Source organism: Phacochoerus africanus, chromosome 5 (genome assembly GCF_016906955.1).
Source record: "Phacochoerus africanus isolate WHEZ1 chromosome 5, ROS_Pafr_v1, whole genome shotgun sequence".
NCBI classification, from domain to species: domain Eukaryota; kingdom Metazoa; phylum Chordata; class Mammalia; order Artiodactyla; family Suidae; genus Phacochoerus; species Phacochoerus africanus.
This window is the reverse complement of record NC_062548.1, coordinates 42,609,322-42,626,532: the sequence shown is the minus strand read 5'-3', so window position 1 is coordinate 42,626,532 and position 17,211 is coordinate 42,609,322. Positions and strand designations below refer to the sequence as shown.

General features: G+C 53.0%; 1 protein-coding gene across 4 annotated transcripts; it reads right to left on the bottom strand.

The window, feature by feature from the left end:
* Nucleotides 1-1,848: 1,848 nt before the first annotated feature.
* Nucleotides 1,849-14,492, bottom strand: ZNF500 (zinc finger protein 500). 4 transcript variants are annotated; one of them, XM_047780619.1, is made up of 6 exons: nucleotides 14,436-14,492; nucleotides 12,180-12,268; nucleotides 3,959-4,464; nucleotides 2,955-3,043; nucleotides 2,105-2,288; nucleotides 1,849-1,913 (listed from the first exon to the last, which is right to left on the bottom strand). In XM_047780619.1, the coding sequence occupies exons 3-5, from the start codon at nucleotides 4,364-4,366 to the stop codon at nucleotides 2,231-2,233; spliced, it is 555 nt and encodes a 184-aa protein (XP_047636575.1). In that variant the 5' UTR covers nucleotides 4,367-4,464; nucleotides 12,180-12,268; nucleotides 14,436-14,492; the 3' UTR covers nucleotides 1,849-1,913; nucleotides 2,105-2,230. The 4 variants fall into 4 exon arrangements, with proteins under 4 accessions (XP_047636575.1, XP_047636576.1, XP_047636574.1 ...); XM_047780620.1 differs by having other exon boundaries at nucleotides 14,432-14,482; XM_047780618.1 differs by lacking the exon at nucleotides 14,436-14,492 and adding an exon at nucleotides 12,597-12,633.
* Between the last annotated feature and the right edge of the window lie 2,719 nt (nucleotides 14,493-17,211).

Here is a 17,211-nt window from a genome sequence, read left to right as displayed (position 1 = left end):
TTAAACACCAATCTAGATGTTGCAGCAGAAGTGACTTTGCAGATGTGATTAACATGTAAAATCAGTTGACTCTAAAAATAGCAGATTATCCTCCACCCTGGCAGGTGGGCCTCACCAAATCAGCTGACGGCCTTAAGAGAAAACGTGAGGTTTCCCGGGGAAGGAATTCTGCCTCGAGACAGCAGCCAAGAAATCCGGCCTGGGTTTCCAGCTAGCTGGCTTGCTGTATGGGTTTCAGACTCGCCAGCCTCCACAATCACGAGCCAATTCCTCAAATTAAATCTCTTCCCACACATACATCCTATTGGTTGTTTCTCTGAAGAACCCCAACTGACACAAAGCAGGGTCTCAATTCCTTCAAAAAATCTCAGGGAGTGGGTGGGTGCCAAGTGTGGCAGGATGAGCCGAGGCAGGGCAGCGTGGGGTGGTGAAGGGAGGCCCTGCGCTTGTGGGCTTAGGACGGCACAGAGGCTGAACCAGCAGTGGACAGTGCGTGGGTGAAGGAGCCCAGGACAGATCTGGGCATCTGCCTGGGATGTGAGCCAGCACTCACACAGCCCCCACTGCAGCTGGGCCACGGATGGGACACTAGCAACCCTGGAAGTGCCGGCTGCATGCAGGGGGCTGTCTGGCAAGCTCGCTAGGGAATGGCCAGGTCACTGAACCAGCCCCTGGGCGCAGGGCCCGTGAGTTCCTATTTTTACCAGGCTCCTTGGGCGACTCCTCAGGTCACTAACGTTTGAGAACTACTGGACCCCCTCCTGAAGGGTGGGGTGGAGCCAGGGAAGGTGCTCAGCAAGTAGCTGGCCTGGGCCTCGGGGCCTGGAGGCCACCACAGCCCCACAGCCAGCCCGAGGGGAGCGCCGCCCTCCCTGAGACTCACCTAAGTCAGAGACACAGCACAGTGTCTGACGGACAAAGCCAGGGTCTCTCCGCACGTTACCCTCATCCTCTGGCGGGACACCGCAGCCGTGGCCCTGCTGAGCCAGGTCCAAGCATCCCCATTCCTCCTGGGTCAGGTACATGGCCATGTCCTCCAAGGTCAGCGGCACCTGCTGGAATGCAGCTCACTCGTCCCGTGCCACTGCCCCTTTGGGCTGGGCCAGCCTGTGGGTTTACTGGTCCCCTCCTCTCGTGTGCCAAGGGCAGGTCCTGCTCATGGCCCCACACTTCTTCCCCTCCCTTGGCCATTACCCACCCGCTCCTTCCAGGCTTGGCGCAGACACGGCTGGAGCCTGCTCCTCGGGAGGACACTGCTGCAGAGCTGGAGAGGTACGGACATGGGCTGCGCCGGGCAGTTGGACCCACCAAGATCTTAGCCACTGGGGTCTGCCTCAGCTCAAGCCAGCTCTGGGACCCAAACGGGGAGACCTGAGGACTTCAGGATGCCTCCAGGCCAGTGGTTCCCAGATCCATGGCCGTATGATTAATACCCAAGCAAACAAGATCCAAAAGAGGCCAATCCAAAGCGACAGAGAGATGGAGGGAGGCGGATGTGAGCAACTGCTAAGAGGTGTGGGTATTTTAGGAAGACGATGAAAATGTTCTCAATAAGGCTGTTATTGAAACAAACAAGCAAAAGAGATTCTGATGCCAGACCAGAGCTAGAGGGCAAACCTATTTTTACCCAGATCCCAGAACATACAGCTGGTTTGAACCAACAGCCCTAGCTCACCAGTGGGACCCCAGAATCCTCCAGGACACACCTGATGCCCAAGCAGCACCTGAAAGCAGGTAAGACTTCCCAGGAGGGGAAGGTCTGCCTCGCACGCCCTGGGACCTGGCCGCAGGAGAGAAGGGTGTGGGGATGCAGTGGGATGCTGCTGCTGGTCCAGAATCCCTGCTCACCTGGGACCAGGCTGAAAGGAAGGTGGCCAGCACCGCCATGTCCTGATGCCGGGAAGCCGCTGGGCCTGGGGAAGGAGCACAGAGTCGCCCACCTGCAGCGTGGCAGCGAAGGCTGGACAGGTCCAGCTGCTCCCTGATGCTCACCCCGCAGGGAGCCTGCCCCCTGAGGCACGCAGGCCTGACCCTCTGTCACACTCCTGCCCCGTCCCCTCCCCGGTGCAGGGCTTTTCTTTCCTCGAGAGGGGCAGCTACTCACCCTTCTTTGGCCAGAGCTGGGGGCCTCTTTTTGGTCTCTGGTTCAGCTGGGCTGCGCGCTGCTGGCGGGAGTGCTGAGCCCCTTCCTCAAGCAACAGCTCCTCTGGCCGGGCCTCTGCCTGGCATTTCAAGAACCACTCCCCTGCCTCATGGGGCAGTGCATCGTCAGGGAGCACCTCTGGATCCTGTAGGCAGACAGAGGTCTGCCCACCAGTTCCCAACCCCTCTGGTCTCAGTCACCCTGGCCATCCTGTCCCCAGGCTCTGCCTCCCCATTGGGCGGCCTTGTCGTGTCTGATGACCTCTGCAGCCCTCCACACGCCTCCCTCCAGCCAGCCCCCAGGGAGGAGGCACGTGATCCGGGAAGAGCTCAAGCTCCAGGCCTAAGACCCTGCGGTCTGTTCCCATCACACTGGGTCAGGGTCACTGCCACTCTCACCCTTCCTTTCTTGGTGCTCCAGAAAGACTGGGGTTAGGAGAGCCCTGAATTGGGTCTCATTTTGGAAGTTTAACTTACTGCACTTGCTACATTTTTTATAATTGTCTGCAGCTCCCCTGGGATTATCTATTTCCTAATTCCAGAGAAGGTGAATCCGATGAACTTGGGTCTCAGTTTACTGAGTTCTGCAACAGTACTTGGGACAGGATACACACCCCGGGAACTGTGAAATCAGCATCAGGGACCCTGTCTCAGGCTCAACATTCCACAGCTCTGAGAGGAGACAGTCCCCAGAGATTGCGGGGTGCACAGTGGCAGAGGAAAGCCAACACCAAGGAGAGAGGAACAGAGAAGGGCTCCTGGTTCTTGCTGGCCACCACAAAGGCAGGATTTGCTTACTGCACTCAACTCACCTTGTGATCAAGTTTTGGGGGTGGGGGGTGGGGTTGTCTCGCCAAATGCAAAAGAACAGCAGTGTGTGGCCAGTGGAGACAAAGGTGACCTGCAGGATTTGCCAAATATATCATCAGCAGAAATTTGTAAGAGACATTCCACTCCCCACATTTGGTTAGAAGGAGTTGGAGACTGCTCTACGGGGGTGCTCTCTGTAGAACTTTTTTTTTTGGCCGCCCTGCAGCATATGGTGTTCCTGGGCCAGGGATTAGATCCGAGCCACAGTTTCAGCCCAAGCTGCAGCTGTGGCAACACTAGATCCCTAACCCACTGCCGGGCCAGGGATCAAACCCACATCCCAGTGCTCCCAAGATACCACTGATCCCACTGCACCACAGAAGGAACTCCTCTGCAGAACTTTCTGCTGGGATGGAAGTACCCCAGATCTGGGCTGTCCTTCTCCAGCAAGTGGCTGTTAGCCACAAGTGATGACAGAGCCCTTGGAACGTGGTCAGTGTGACTTAAGCATTAGACTTTATTTAATTTTAACTTAAAAAACCACACAGGGCTGGTAGCTATCATATTGAATGCCATAGCTCTGGGGAGACTGGAACACCTGGGGGCTCTAATGTGGGCACCCACCAGCCCTTGGTCTTTCTTCCCAGGGTTGCCCCTTCTTTGGGCATCTCTCCAACTCTCAAGGCCCTGCCTTGGACAGTCTTCAGCATCCCTCCCATCAAAACCTGTGACTGGCCTGTACTGGGGTGGTGTTAATGAACCAGTCCACCCAGCTTAGAAAGGGCTTGAGGGACTATGGTGGTGACTCAACGGGTGGAGACCCGTTGGCCAAGGCTGAGAAACACTCTGAAGTTGCCTTCTTTGATTCAGCGTCCAGCCAGCCCCAGGCCCTCCCAATGAGCAAGGAGGCTGGCCAGAGCACCAGGACCCAAGGAATCTACAGATGCAGAGCTCAGCAGCAGGGCCCTGTTTCCTCATCTCAGGGCCAAAATGCCCCCCGCCTCACCTGCTGCCTTTGTTTCCTGGGCTCCCGCTGCAGCCCTTCCACGAGGACCACGGCCTCCTCACCGCTCTCCGGCCGCTGCTCCCGCACCCAGGCCTGGATCTCCCCCAGCAGCACGGTCAGGAACTGCTCCAGCACCAGCAGCTCCAGGATCTGCTCCTTGGTGCGCAGCTTGGGCCGCAGCCAGCGGCAGCAGGGCTCCCAGAGGCGCCTCAGGGCCTCCCAGGGTCCGGCCACCTTCTGGTAGCAGAAAAGCCGGAAGAGCTGGCGGAAGGTCTCTGGACTCGGGTCTTCTGTCTCCACGGACGGCTCCTCTTCCCAGCAGTAGTCCTCCTCCACCTTCGCAATCAGGATCTCATCCTGCTCCAGGGGTGGGGGTGGTGGCTGCTGGAGGCTGGGAGAGTCTGCCATTGCTCCTGCTGGGCCTTGCTCCTTCTCTGGTCTGGGGGAATCAAACCAGTCTCTACGTATATCTCTGGCCAGACACCGGGAAAGGTGTTTTCAAGGTTCTGTGGAGAAACAATAAAGTCATGCAGGGTGCAGCACTGGGGGCTGGATAAGGGTTTGCACTCATAAGCCCATGCCCTGGCCCCAAGGCCAACTTGCCCACACTGGCAAAAGGTAAGGGTTAAAGAAGATCACGCTGTTTTTGCAACTAATCTTCTAATTCCCAGTAAAAGTGCTTCAGCTCTCTGGACCTCGGTTCCTCATTTTAAGAGATGGTGACGCCATCTACAAACAGGTTGCTGAGAGAACTTAACAGGATGTTTGAAATGGGTTTATTTTAGCCCAGTGCCTGGAACTCGGTTAAAGGTGGATTCACGCTGAGTTCTCAGTATTACAGATGACCGTTTTTGGATGTGGTCCCTTTGGGAATACGGTGAGAACCAGGGCCTCTCCTGCCCAGAAGGACCAGATTCTGTCCCAACTTGACCCCGATTTCGGGCTCAGCAAGCCTGAAACCCCTCCGCGGACCCCACCAAATGGATGGCCACCGAGGCCCCTCCAACTCCAGAGTCTTGAGAGAGTTAGGAACCGACATCCTGACCCCTCAGCTGGAGGATGAGCGGCGACCGAGACCGAGCACAAACCAGCTCTGGGGCGGTTCGGGGAGAGAAGCTCCAGCTGGGACCCTACGCCCGCAACCACACTCACCCGTAGCGCTGCGACCTGGAGGCGGCTCGGGGCGCGCCCTGCGTGGCGGGCCGGGCCAGGAGCGGGACACTGGACGCGGAGGGCTCGGCGGACCAGAACCGAGGTCCACAACACGTAGGGCGCAGACCCAGGTCCGTCGGCGGCGACCATTGGCTGAGCCCGCGTCCCCTGCTCAGGCAAACCCCACGTGGCCGGGAAGCATTGTGGGTGATGCAGTCCTCGCACCTTGAGCCGGCCGAGGAGGGCGGGAATGAGCCTGGATAAGCGGGCCCACTGGAGGCATTCTGGGTAACATACTCCTTGTCCTAATGGCTGTACCGCCTGTCAGGGCTGCGGACGAGCCCGCGAGATGCATTGTGGGTAATGTAGTTCCACCTCGGCTGAACCACTACCGGGAGTAGGTAGGTGGGTCGAGGGAGGCTTCGCAGACGACCTTCAGTGAGCATGCGCGAGTGCTCTGGGGCTTCGCAGCTTCTGGACCATCCTCCCTGCTTCCCTTCCATCCACCCTCCTAGGCACCCTCCCTGGCCACGGTGGAGGAGACCCTGGAAATTTACTTTTTTTTTTTAGATAGTCCTATGTATGTGGCAGACTATATTCTAAGCGCTTTGCCATTATTAAATCAGTTCATCTTTGAAACAATCCCAGGAGGGAGGTACTATTATCCCTATTTTATAGATGAGGAAATGGAGGTGCAGAGAGGTTCAGTGACCCGCCCAAGGTCACACACACGCAGTAAAGGCAGAGCAGGGGCACTGCTTTGTGTCCAGCCAGCAGTGTGAACAGGAGGTGAACTGGACAGTCAGTCCTTGGTGTCCCTATGGAGCCAGGGAGAGGGAGGTTTGGGCAGGCAGGGAGGTCTAAGCAGGTGGTGAGGGCTGGGTGTGTGAGTGATAAGAGTGTCATAAACAGGAGTTCCTATTGTGGCTTAGCAGGCTTCAAACTCAACCAGTATCCACAAGCATGGGGGTTCGATCCCTGGCCTCGCTCAGTGGTTTAAGGATCTGGCAGTGCTTTGGCTGTGGTGTAGGCGGAAGGCTGCAGCTCCAAGTTGACCTCTAGCATGGGAACTTCCTTCTGCCACAGGTGCAGCCCTTAAAAAAAAAGTGTCCTAAACATTGTCATTGACGTAATGACAGCCCTGGCATCCCCTTCAGCTCTGACATCCCCAGGCCTAGTGTCTTAACTAACCCTCCCACTGGCTTTTCTTTCTTCCACATCTATTCACCATGCGCTCTCATGTTCCACTGTTGCCCCCGACATCCAATATCCAGTTTTTCTTGTGAGCACAGAGGCAGAGCAAGACCCTGGGCTGCCCACCACTGATTTCAGGAGCCCACCCATCCCTGGTGGGAGGCATTTCTAAGGGGAGATGTCAGATTTGGGGACAGCCTTGTGATGGAGCTGGAGGAGAGGCAGGACCACATGTGCCTCATTTTCTCCGTACAGTCTGGGGCTGCTGGTCACGAAGGCCAGGATCTTAGAGGAACCAAGACCCAGGGGTGGAGCCATTCAGAGCACTGGCACTCAAGCTCAGCACAAGAAGCCAGCCATTCAGTCGGCTTCAGGGGAAGGTGTAGAAAGGGATGATGTGAACAAGTCACGGGTGGGGATGTCGTGGGGGAGGAAGGAGAGAGAACAGACCAAAGCGGAAGAGGGAAAAGGAGGAAAACAGAAGAGGTCAATGGAGAATCTGAGGGAGAACCAGGAGGTTCCATAGGCCTGGACAACCATCTGGTTGCAGGACACTCTGGGCTCTATCTGGAGGGGCAGACAGGTGTGGGGATGCCAGTGTTTTCAAGGCTGCCCCACACCTGCCCATTTCTAACTGCCTCCTGGGTAGCTGTGGGGCCCTGGCCTCGTGTGTCTTGTCTTCACCTCGGAGCCAGATATGTACAATTAGCAAGGCCAGATAGGGACCAAGGGCTGGCTAGTGTAGTCCTGACCCTCTCCTCTCTGAGCCGTTCTCAGCGACTACAACCAAGAGAGATTGCAAGAATAAATTTCTACCTTGCCCCAGATCTCCCTCTTAATTCTCTTTTGAGGGGGACACAAACATGTGGCCCATAACCAGTGTACACCAGGATGAATTTGGGCCTACACTAATGTACACCCAAACCAGAGTTTCAGATCTGCCTCCACGACTTATTAACTGGGGAAGCCTTACTTCTGCCTCATCTGTAAAATGGGCATCATTGTACCTCCAAATTCTGAGAGCTGATGGATGGGCTTTGATGAGATCAGGCTTGGAAAGGACCTATGATGACGTCCAGCATGTAACAGACGCTCCGTCAACATTGGCTCATGACCGGGCAACCATGCTGGGATAAAGTATGCAGGACTCAGTCTGCGGATCTTGGGTGCCCAGGGCCTGGAATTCCTCTAAGAGGTCCACAATTCATCAAGGCACCAGGCACTGTTTATAGGCTGAATAAACAGTATTTATAGTTATGCGTTTATCCATAATCACAGATTATTATTCATACATGTAAACATAGCTTGTTTTCATAGTGTTTATGGGGTTTACAAAACCTTTCAAGTTAAAATGACGTCCTCAGGAGTTCCCACCATGGCTCAGCAGTTAACAAACCTGACTAGCATCCATGAAGACGCAGGTTCCATCCCTGGCCTCACTCAGTGGGTTAAGGATCCGGTGTTGCCGTGAGCTGTGGTATAGGTCGCAGATGCGGCTCAGATCCCACACATGCTGTGGCTGTGGTGTAGGCCGGCGGCTACAGCTCCGATTCGACTTCTAGCCCGGGAACCTCCATATGCCCTGAGTACGGCCCTAAAAAGACAAAAGAACAAAAAATAAATAAAAAGTAAAATAAAATAAAACGGCATCCTCACACTCACAGAAGCTGGCAAACACAGTCTGCACTCAAGAGCTTTAAAACTCTGAGTCATCTTTGGTAGAAATTTCCCAAATGACTGAGAACCAACAATTCAGTACAAGTCAAAGTGTTTAGCTCAATTATCTATGAGTCATCAGAGAACTACGGTTTTCCAAAACTGAAATGTAATGGGTATTTTTTACACCTTTTTCTTTTCTTTTTGCTTCTTAGGGCCGCACCTGCGGCATATGGAGGTTCCCAGGTTAGGGGTCAAACTGGAACTACAGCTGCCAGCCTACACCACAGCCACAGCCACAGCCACATGGGATCCAAGCTGTCTCTGCAACCTGCACCACAGCTCATGACAACGCTGGATGCTTAACCCACTGAGTGAGGCCAGGGATTAAACCCGCAACCCCATGGTCCTGGTTGGATTTGCTTCCACTGTGCCACAGCGGGAACTCCTACACCTTTTCTAAGGGCTCCGTGAACTAGCAATAAAAGCTCATGATTTAAGTACTTCTTAAGTCCATGGATCTTGTGTTTTTATTGTCATGTACATCTTCAGGATGACTATCATGTTGATATCATCATGACCCAGATTTTAGACACGTCACCTGAGGCTCAGAGAGGTGCAGAGTCCTGCCACACAGTCAGGAAAGTGGAAGAGCCCAGACACACTCAGGCAAGTAGACTCCAGAACCTGCTGCTTGGTCCACTTTCCTAAAGGCAAACTGGACTGCCAGCCAGGTAATCAGAGCTCTGTCTTGGAGTAAATATCTGAACTGTTTCTTGGAAGTTCCCTGGTGGCGCAGTGGGCTAAGGAACTGGCACTGTTGCTGCTCCAGCTCAGGTTGCTGCTGTGGGGCATGAGTTTCATGTGTTCCCCCTGGCCCAAGAACTTCTGCAAGCCATGAGTACACATATATATAGGAATACACACACACACACATTTTTTTCCTCTCCTTTAAGATGGCCAACCAGGGCTCCTCTGCTTTTCTTGACACCCTAGGCAGATTTGCTAGGCATATAGTAGATGCTCAGAAAATATTTGCTGAATGGCTGAATAAATAAATGGGTGAGGAGTTCCTGTCGTGGCTCAGCAATTAACAAACCCAACTAGCATCCACAAGGACGCAGGTTCAATCCCTGGCCTGGCTCAGTGGGTTAAGGATCTGGCGTTGCCGTGAGCTGTGGTGTAGGTTGAAGGTGGGGTTTGGATTCTTCATGGCTGTGGCTGTGGCGTAAACCGGCAGCTGTAGCTCTGATTCAATCCCAAGCCTGGGAACCTCCATAGGCCGTGGGTGTGGCCCTAAGAAGCAAAAAAACAAAAAACAAAAAAAATTTACTCTAGGGTGAGACAGAAGAGTGCTTGGCACACAGTCGTTGCTTTGTTATTTTCCTTCTCAGAAAGGATGCAGGATAGCAGTGTTTGCAGTGCAATGCTCCAAAATCTCCCCTTGGAGTCAGTCTGGCCGTGTTTTGTTTCCATGATTAAATTTTAGACCGACTAGAGGATCCATCCATTAAGAGGGAGGCGGAGATATCCACGGTTTACACCTCAAATGACCCAGCATTTGAAACTGTCTGCCCTGTGGCCAGCAAGTTCAATGAGAAGCAGACGATAGAAGAGGCGTGCAGAGCATGATCGGCTGAGGGAGAGGCACCCCCAGGAAGAAGGCGCCATGGGCAAAGGCGGCATGTGGTGGAGGAAGGGGAAGCCAGGACCACCGGGAGCACTCAGAAGCCGTTCCCCAGGGATAACAGCAGCTAAGCTCTCCTGCCCACAGGCGGCCCGGGGTTGGCTCAGCATCAGAAGATTCACGCCGCTTCTCTGGGGAAAAACACACAGCAGCACAGCCTGTGGCTGCACCAGGATCCCACAGACTGGCCGACTGGGGCTTGACCCACAGACTTTTATTTCTCACAGTTCTGGAGGTGGGAAGTCCAAGATGAAGGAGCTTGGTGAGCACTCTTCCTGGCTTGTAGATGGCACCTTCTCCGCGTCCCCGCTTGGTGCAAAGAGTGACCTGTCTTCCTTTAACCTTCATTACCTCCCATAGACCCCATCTCCAGTCACACTGCGGGGTTAGGGCTTCAGCGTGAATTCTGGGGGGGCGCAGTTCAGTGCAGAGCACAAGGCCTGACCCCCTAACACCACCACTCCCGGGAATGGCAAAAGATTCCCCTCAGACCACCACCCACTCCAGACCTGAGGTCACCTGCTCAAACACCCACGAGGGTCAGGGAGGAAGGTAGTTCTGGACTATTGACACTGATGGCCTCAAAAAAAGCTGTGTCAGGAGTTCCTGTCGTGGCTCAGTGGTTAACGAATCCAACTAGGAACCATGAGGTTGCGGGTTCGATCCCTGGCCTTGCTCAGTGGGTTAAGAATTTGGTGTTGCTGTGAGCTGTGGTGTAGGTCGCAGATGTGGCTTGGATCCTGTGTTGCTGTGGCTCTGGCGTAGACTGGTGGCTACAGCTCCAATTCGACCCCTAGCCTGTTAACCTCCACATGCCGTGGGAGCGGCCCAAGAAATGGCAAAAAGACCAAAAAAAAAAAAAAAAAAGCTGTGTCCCCTCTCCCACTTTTTTTTTGTCTTTTTGGAGCTACATCTGCAGCATACAGAAGTTCTCAGGCTAGGGGTCCAATCAGAGCTGTCGCCATGGGCCTACACCACAGCAATGCAGGAGTGAGCTCCATCTGGAACCTATGCCGTAGCTTAAGGCAACGCTGGGTCCTTAACCCACTGAGAGAGACCAGAGATCAAACCCGTGTCCTCACGGATACTAATCGGGTTTGTGACCTCTGAGCCACAACTCCATTCCACTTTTCTTTTTTTGCTTTTTAGGGCCACACCCGCAGCACATGGAAGTTCCCAGGCTAGGCGTCAAATTGGAGCTGCAGCTCTCAGCCTGCACCACAGCCTCAGCAACGAAGGATCTGAGCCACATTTGTGATCTACACCACAGTTCACAGCAATGCTGGATCCCTGACCCACTGAGCAAGGCTAGGGATCGAACCCACATTCTCATGGATAGTAGTCATGTTCTTAACCACTGAGTTACAACTGGAACTCCCTACTTTTCTTTTTTGTTTGTTTGTTTTGTTTTGTCCTTTAAGGACCGTACCTACAGCATATGGAGTCAAAATGGGAGCTATAGCTGCCAGCCTACATCTGAGCCACATCTGTGACCTATACCACAGCTCACAGCAATGCCAGATCCTTAACCCACTGAGTGAGGCCAGGGATGGAACCTGCATCCTCATGGATGCTAGTTGGGTTTGTTTCTGCTGAGCCATGATGGGAACCCTTTTGTGTGTGTGTCTGTGTGTGTTGTTGTTTGCCCACTTTTCTTAAAACACGTATCCCTCTTGGTCTTTCTTCTGCATCACTGTGTGTGAGAGTGACATGAGTGAGGAACCTGTCTCTACGAGAAACAGCAGTGCCGTGTGGCAGATGGGGCAGGTGCAAGGCCTTGAGGTCAAGGCTGCAGGAAGCGGTGGGGGATGCAGGCGCTGTGCTGCCAGCCAATACAACCCCCACCCCTTAAGCCAGACATCTGGATGTTTAGGTGAAAACTCCTCATTTTGAATGTAAACCCAAAAAGGGTTTAAATCCCGTGTGAGATAAACAAAACACACTGACAGGTCTCTGGGCTGTATCTGGCATAAACAGGGAGGTACCGGCAGACCTCATTTTATTGCACTTTATCATGCTTTGCAGATACTGCCTTTTTCACACATTGAAAGTGTGTGGCGACCTGCATTGTGCGTTGTCAGACAAGGGTTAGCAATTTTTAGCAATCAGGTATTTTTAAATTACGGTGTATAGATCTTTTAGACATAATGCTATTGCCCAGTTAATACACTACAGTATAGTGTGAAAATAAGTTTTTTTTTCTGGTTGTGCCCACAGCATGCAGAAGTTCACAGGTCAGGGATCCAACCCATGCCACAGTGGTGACCCAAGCTGCTGCAGTGACAATGCCAGATCCTTAGCCACACCAAGGCACACCAAAAAATTCATGTGCCTTGCTTTACTGCAATATTGGCTTCACAGCAGTGGTTTGGAGCCAAAGTGGCAGCATGTTCAAGGTCTACCTGTACACAGACAAAAAAGTGACACGGGTGGTGACAGTGATAGGAAAGAAAACACACCGGGGGGCGGGAAACAGCAATGCTGTTGCTCTTTTAGGGAGAAAACATTTAGACAAAAGGACCATTCATTCACCTGGGCTCCACTTCAGGAAGGGAAATCAGCATCTCCTTGGCTTCAACACTCTCTCCAAAGGCTTTCTTAGAAAGGGCAGGAGGCCAGAGCTACGAGAAGAAAAATAGTCAGAGATACAATGTCCAGCCCACACCCCCCACCCAAATCTGCTGTGGGCTCAAGCCAACCATGCAAAGGAGAGCCAGCCCGTGAGAAGGACAGACAGACAGAGAGGCATAGCTGAGGAATGGGCTTCTTTAACCACTTCCGAAGAAAAAAACTGTCCATAGCCCTTGTTAGGGACCACTGCAGTGGGATTTTGCAATGGAAAGAGCTCTGGTTCAACTCCAAATACAAGAAGAAAAGGAGGGAATTTATAGCCAAGGTACAAGGCTAGGGAGGGGTGGAGATGGATGGAAATTAAGAGAATGGAGTTACCATCGTGGCTCAGTGGAAACGAATCCGACTAGTATCCATGAGGATGTGGGTTTGATCCCTGGCCTTGCTCAGTGGGTTAAGGATCTGGCATTGTTGTGAGCTGTGGTGTAGATCATAGACGAGGCTTGGATCTGGTGTTGCTGTGGCTGTGGTGTAGGCCTGCAGGTACAGCTCCAATTTGATCCCTTGCCTGGGAACCTCCATAAGCTGCATGTGCATCCCACAAAAAAAAAAAAAAAGAAAGAAAGAAAATTATCAAGAGGAAACATCAGGGCTAAAAGGAGTTTCTTGCTGAGGGCAGGCCAGGGTGACTGGACATTACCTGGGTGACACTAGAGGGTAAGAAACCCAAACAGGGAGTTCCCATCGTGGCTCAGTGGTTAATGAATCTGACCAGGAACCATGAGGTTTCGGTTCGATCCCTGGCCTTGCTCCGTGGGTTGAGGATCCTGCATTGCCTTGAGCTGTGGTGTAGGTTGTAGACGTGTCTCGGATCCCGCGTTGCTATGGCTCTGGCGTAGGCCAGTGGCTACAGCTCCAATTCGACCCCTAACCTGGGAACCTCCATATGCCGCGGGAGCGGCCCAAAGAAATAGCAAAAATAAATAAATAAATAAATAAACCCAATCAGGGTCAGAGGTTGGGGGAGGGAGGGTTCCGGCTCCACAGGATTCTTGCTACATTTGGACAATGCAAAGATGAACAGGGAAGCCCAAATGTGGGGGTTCTAGTTGAGTTCAGAGGAACCTGAGTCTAGTCAAGAAGAAAATTTTTGCGTCCACTTCCAGGTTCGTCCAGCTCTCCATCGCTTACAAAGACTGCCCTGGAGAAGCAGGAAGTGCCCTTTCAGGGTCTCCTTTCCAAAGATGCCAAGTGCCTTTGCCTATTCCCTGCCTGGGAGATAAAGGCCTCCCAGGTCAAGGCATAGCCCTCCCTTATCAGGACCTCAACAACTTCTAATCCCTACTCCTTGTCCTGTCTGCTGCTTCTTGATAGAATAACGTCCACCAATTGGAGCACTAGGCAACTCGCATTCGCACTGTTTGTTCCCAATTTAGTAGCGCCAGAGATTTTCTATCTCTACCTTACAGGTTAAAAAAATAAACAGCAAAAAACCCTAAAGCTCCTAGAGTACTGAACCCAGGGAGGGTCATACGGCTAAGAAGTCACAGCAATGGGACTGGAACACAATTTTTTTTTTTTTTTGCCATTTCTTGGGCCGCTCCCGCGGCATATGGAGGTTCCCAGGCTAGGGGTCGAATCGGAGCTGGAGCCACCAGCCTGTACCAGAGCCACAGCAACGCGGGATCCAAGCCGCGTCTGCGACCTACATCACAGCTCATGGCAACGCCGGATCGTTAACCCACTGAGCAAGGGCAGGGATCGAACCGAAACCTCATGGTTCCTAGTCGGATTCCTTAACCACTGCGCCACGACGAGAACTCCTGGAACACAAATTTTTGATTACAGAACTCCAGTTCCTAAATCCCAGGTTAACCCACTCAGCCCATAATAATATCGCAGACATCCCAAGGCCTAACTCAGTTGGCCACACTCTACTCTCTCTCCTTGTCTTTTCGGTGGAATTCGCTCTGCGGCGCGCCAGGGACCCCATGCCAAGAGAGGCCAGAAAGAGAAGGAGGTCCGGGTTCGAGTCCCGCCTGTCTCGGTGGCTGCCCTGACGCGCAAGCCACCTCCCCTCCGGAATTTCAACCTCCGCGCCTGGGAAGGAGCTGCAGCAGCGCACAACCAAGGGGAGCAGCAGAGTTCCGCACACAGTAAGAGGACAACCAACGCCGGTTTGCAACTCGCCCGCACTCAGACCCTGAACATACCTACCTCCGACCCTCCAGCTTCTTTCTCAAATGCTCACGTGCGCCGGAAGCGGAAGTTGCGGGCGCCGGAATCCGGGACCGGCCCGGACTACATTTCCCAGAGTGCCCCGCGCCCTGTCCTCAGAGGAGTTACCATCGCGACTCCTTGGGACTGGGTGGTGCTGCCTGGCTTGAGGGTCTCCTCAGATAGCTGCGCTGCGAGGACCTGAGAAGAAAGGGCTTCAGTCTCAGGTGGGCGCGACGCTGTCGTTGCCGAGGCCACAGCCCAGGCTCTTGAGTGCTCTTAGCCTCAGTTTCCACATCTGTGAATGGGGGCCATTAACTATGTTCAAATTTCATTGTCCGTTCATACATATGTTTTTTATTTATTTTTTTTTCTTTTTGCCATTTCTTGGGCTGCTCTCGCGGCATATGGAGGTTCTCAGGCTAGGGGTCGAATTGGAGCTGTAGCTGCCAGCCTACTCCATAGCCACAGCAACGTGGGATCCAAGCGCATCTGCAACCTACACCATAGCTCAGGGCAACACTGGATCCTTAACTCATTGAGCAAGGACGGATCGAACCCGCAACCTCATGGTTCCTAGTCAGATTCTTTAACCACTGAGCCACGGTGAGAACTCCTGCATCAACTTCAGTTGATTTTTGCTGTACTTGAACTTTGGGCTCAGTGGTAACACACCCAACTTGTATCCATTAGGATGCAGATTCGATCCCTGGCCTCGCTCCATGGGTTAAGGAACCAGCATTGCTGTGAGCTGTGGTGTAGGTCGCAGACACAGCTTGGATCTGGCATTGCTGTGGCTGTGGCATAGGCTGACAGCTGTAGCTCTGATTCGACCCCTAGCCTGGGAACCTCAATATGCTGCAGATGTGGCCCTAAAAAGACAAAAAAAACAAAAAACAAAAAACGCCCACCATTGTTATTTGTGTATGTGTGTGTGTGTATGTACGTTCCCAGGCCAGGGATTGAACCCATGTGACAGCAACAACCAGAGCCACATCAATGCCGGGCCCTTAACTTGCTTAGCCACTGGGGAACTCCTAAAAATGCTCACTATTGTTAGTTAATAGTTCACAATACAGTGACTGTATCATTATAACCTGAACCTGCTTAGGGCACCACACAGAGGAAAACTCCCAACAGCTACAAAAGAGAACAAAATGATCAGAAAAACAACTCCTTATGGGCCCTGGGCACCTGTGGGCAGGCTCCTCTTCACACAACCCTGAGGTAGGAGGTCGGTCGGCGTCGCTGCTGGTTTTCCTGAATGAGGAAGTGGATTCTGGAGCATCAGATGACTTGGCTAAAGTCCTGTGGTTAAAAGGCGGCAGAGCTGGACTTTACCAACCATGCTCACTGGCCTGGGGCATCCCAGGATGTGTCAGCGGAGGCCTCTGCCCACACCCAGCTGCTTCAGGTCAGGAAGTGCAGAAGAAATCTGTACCGCCGTGACTAGTACACAACTGAGTCTGTGCCAAGCCTGGGTCACCGAAGGCATGGCAAGAGCTTCCAGAACTGGAGGTAAAGTCGTTAGAAGGGAGCAGGACCAACTGTTCCTGGAATACCCATCCCCCTAAAAAAAAAATGATGGCCCTCGGGATCAGGAGCAGGCAGGCTGGGTCAGAATGCAGTGAGAGGAGGTTCCTGGAGGCTGGTGGAGGTGCCAGTTTGAGGGAGGGTCGAGGCAGGGTGCCCAGGAACAGACTAGGGAGTTAGGCCAATGGCTTTGTTTGTTTCTCATGGTCACCCTGGTGAGAGGAAATGCTAACTTTCAGGCAAGGGACTGACCTAAGACTTTAAACATATTCACATTTGCTGAGTAGGGGGTTCTTACCCCTGGTTAACAAGCCAATCATGCAGTAAAAAAGGCAAAAGGAGTGAATTGTCTCCTTCCCATTCTTTTTTTTTTTTTTGTCTGCTTTTCTAGGTCTGCACCTGTGGCATGTGGAGGTCCCCAGGCCAGGGGTGTAATCAGAGCTGTAGCCACCAGCCTAAGCCACAGTCACAGCAACGCCAGATCCGAGGCGCATCTGTGACCTACACCACAGCTCACGGCAACACTGGATCCTTAACCCACTGAGTGAGGCCAGGGATCAAACCCGCAACCTCATGGTTTCTAGTCGGATTCATTAACCACTGCGCCATGACAGTAACCCCTCCTTCCCCATTCTTAACCCTCAACCTAATTGGTCAGTGGGTTTGATCCGTGGCCCAGGAATTTCTGCATGCATGGGTGTGGTCCCCCCCCAAAATTTAATGATCTTGAGGTGGGGATAAGTATGATCCTGGATAACTGCAAGGTGCAGTCAAGAGGGCCTTTTTAGGGGCACATCCACTGCCACATATGGAAGTTCCCAGGCTAGGGGTCGAATCAGAGCTGCAGCTGATGGTCTACACCACAGCTCACAGCAACGCCAGATCCTTTAACCCACTGAGCAAGGCCGGGGATCAAACCGGCATACTCACGGATACCGCTGAGCCATAGTGGGCGCTCCATCACAAGGGTCTTTATAAGAGAAAGGTAGGGGAGTTCCCATTATGGCTCATCAGATTAAGAACCTGACTAGTGTCCATGAGGATGCAAGGTCAATCCCTGGCCTTGCTCAGTGGGTTAAGGATCCGGCATTGCTGTGAGCTGCAGTGTAGGTCACAGATGTGGCTCTGATCCCAAGTTGCTGTGACTGTGGTATAGGCCAGCAGCTGCAGCTCCGATTATAGCCCTAGCCTGGGAACTTCCATATGCCTTGGGTCCAGGCCTAAAAAGACCAAAAAAAGGAGC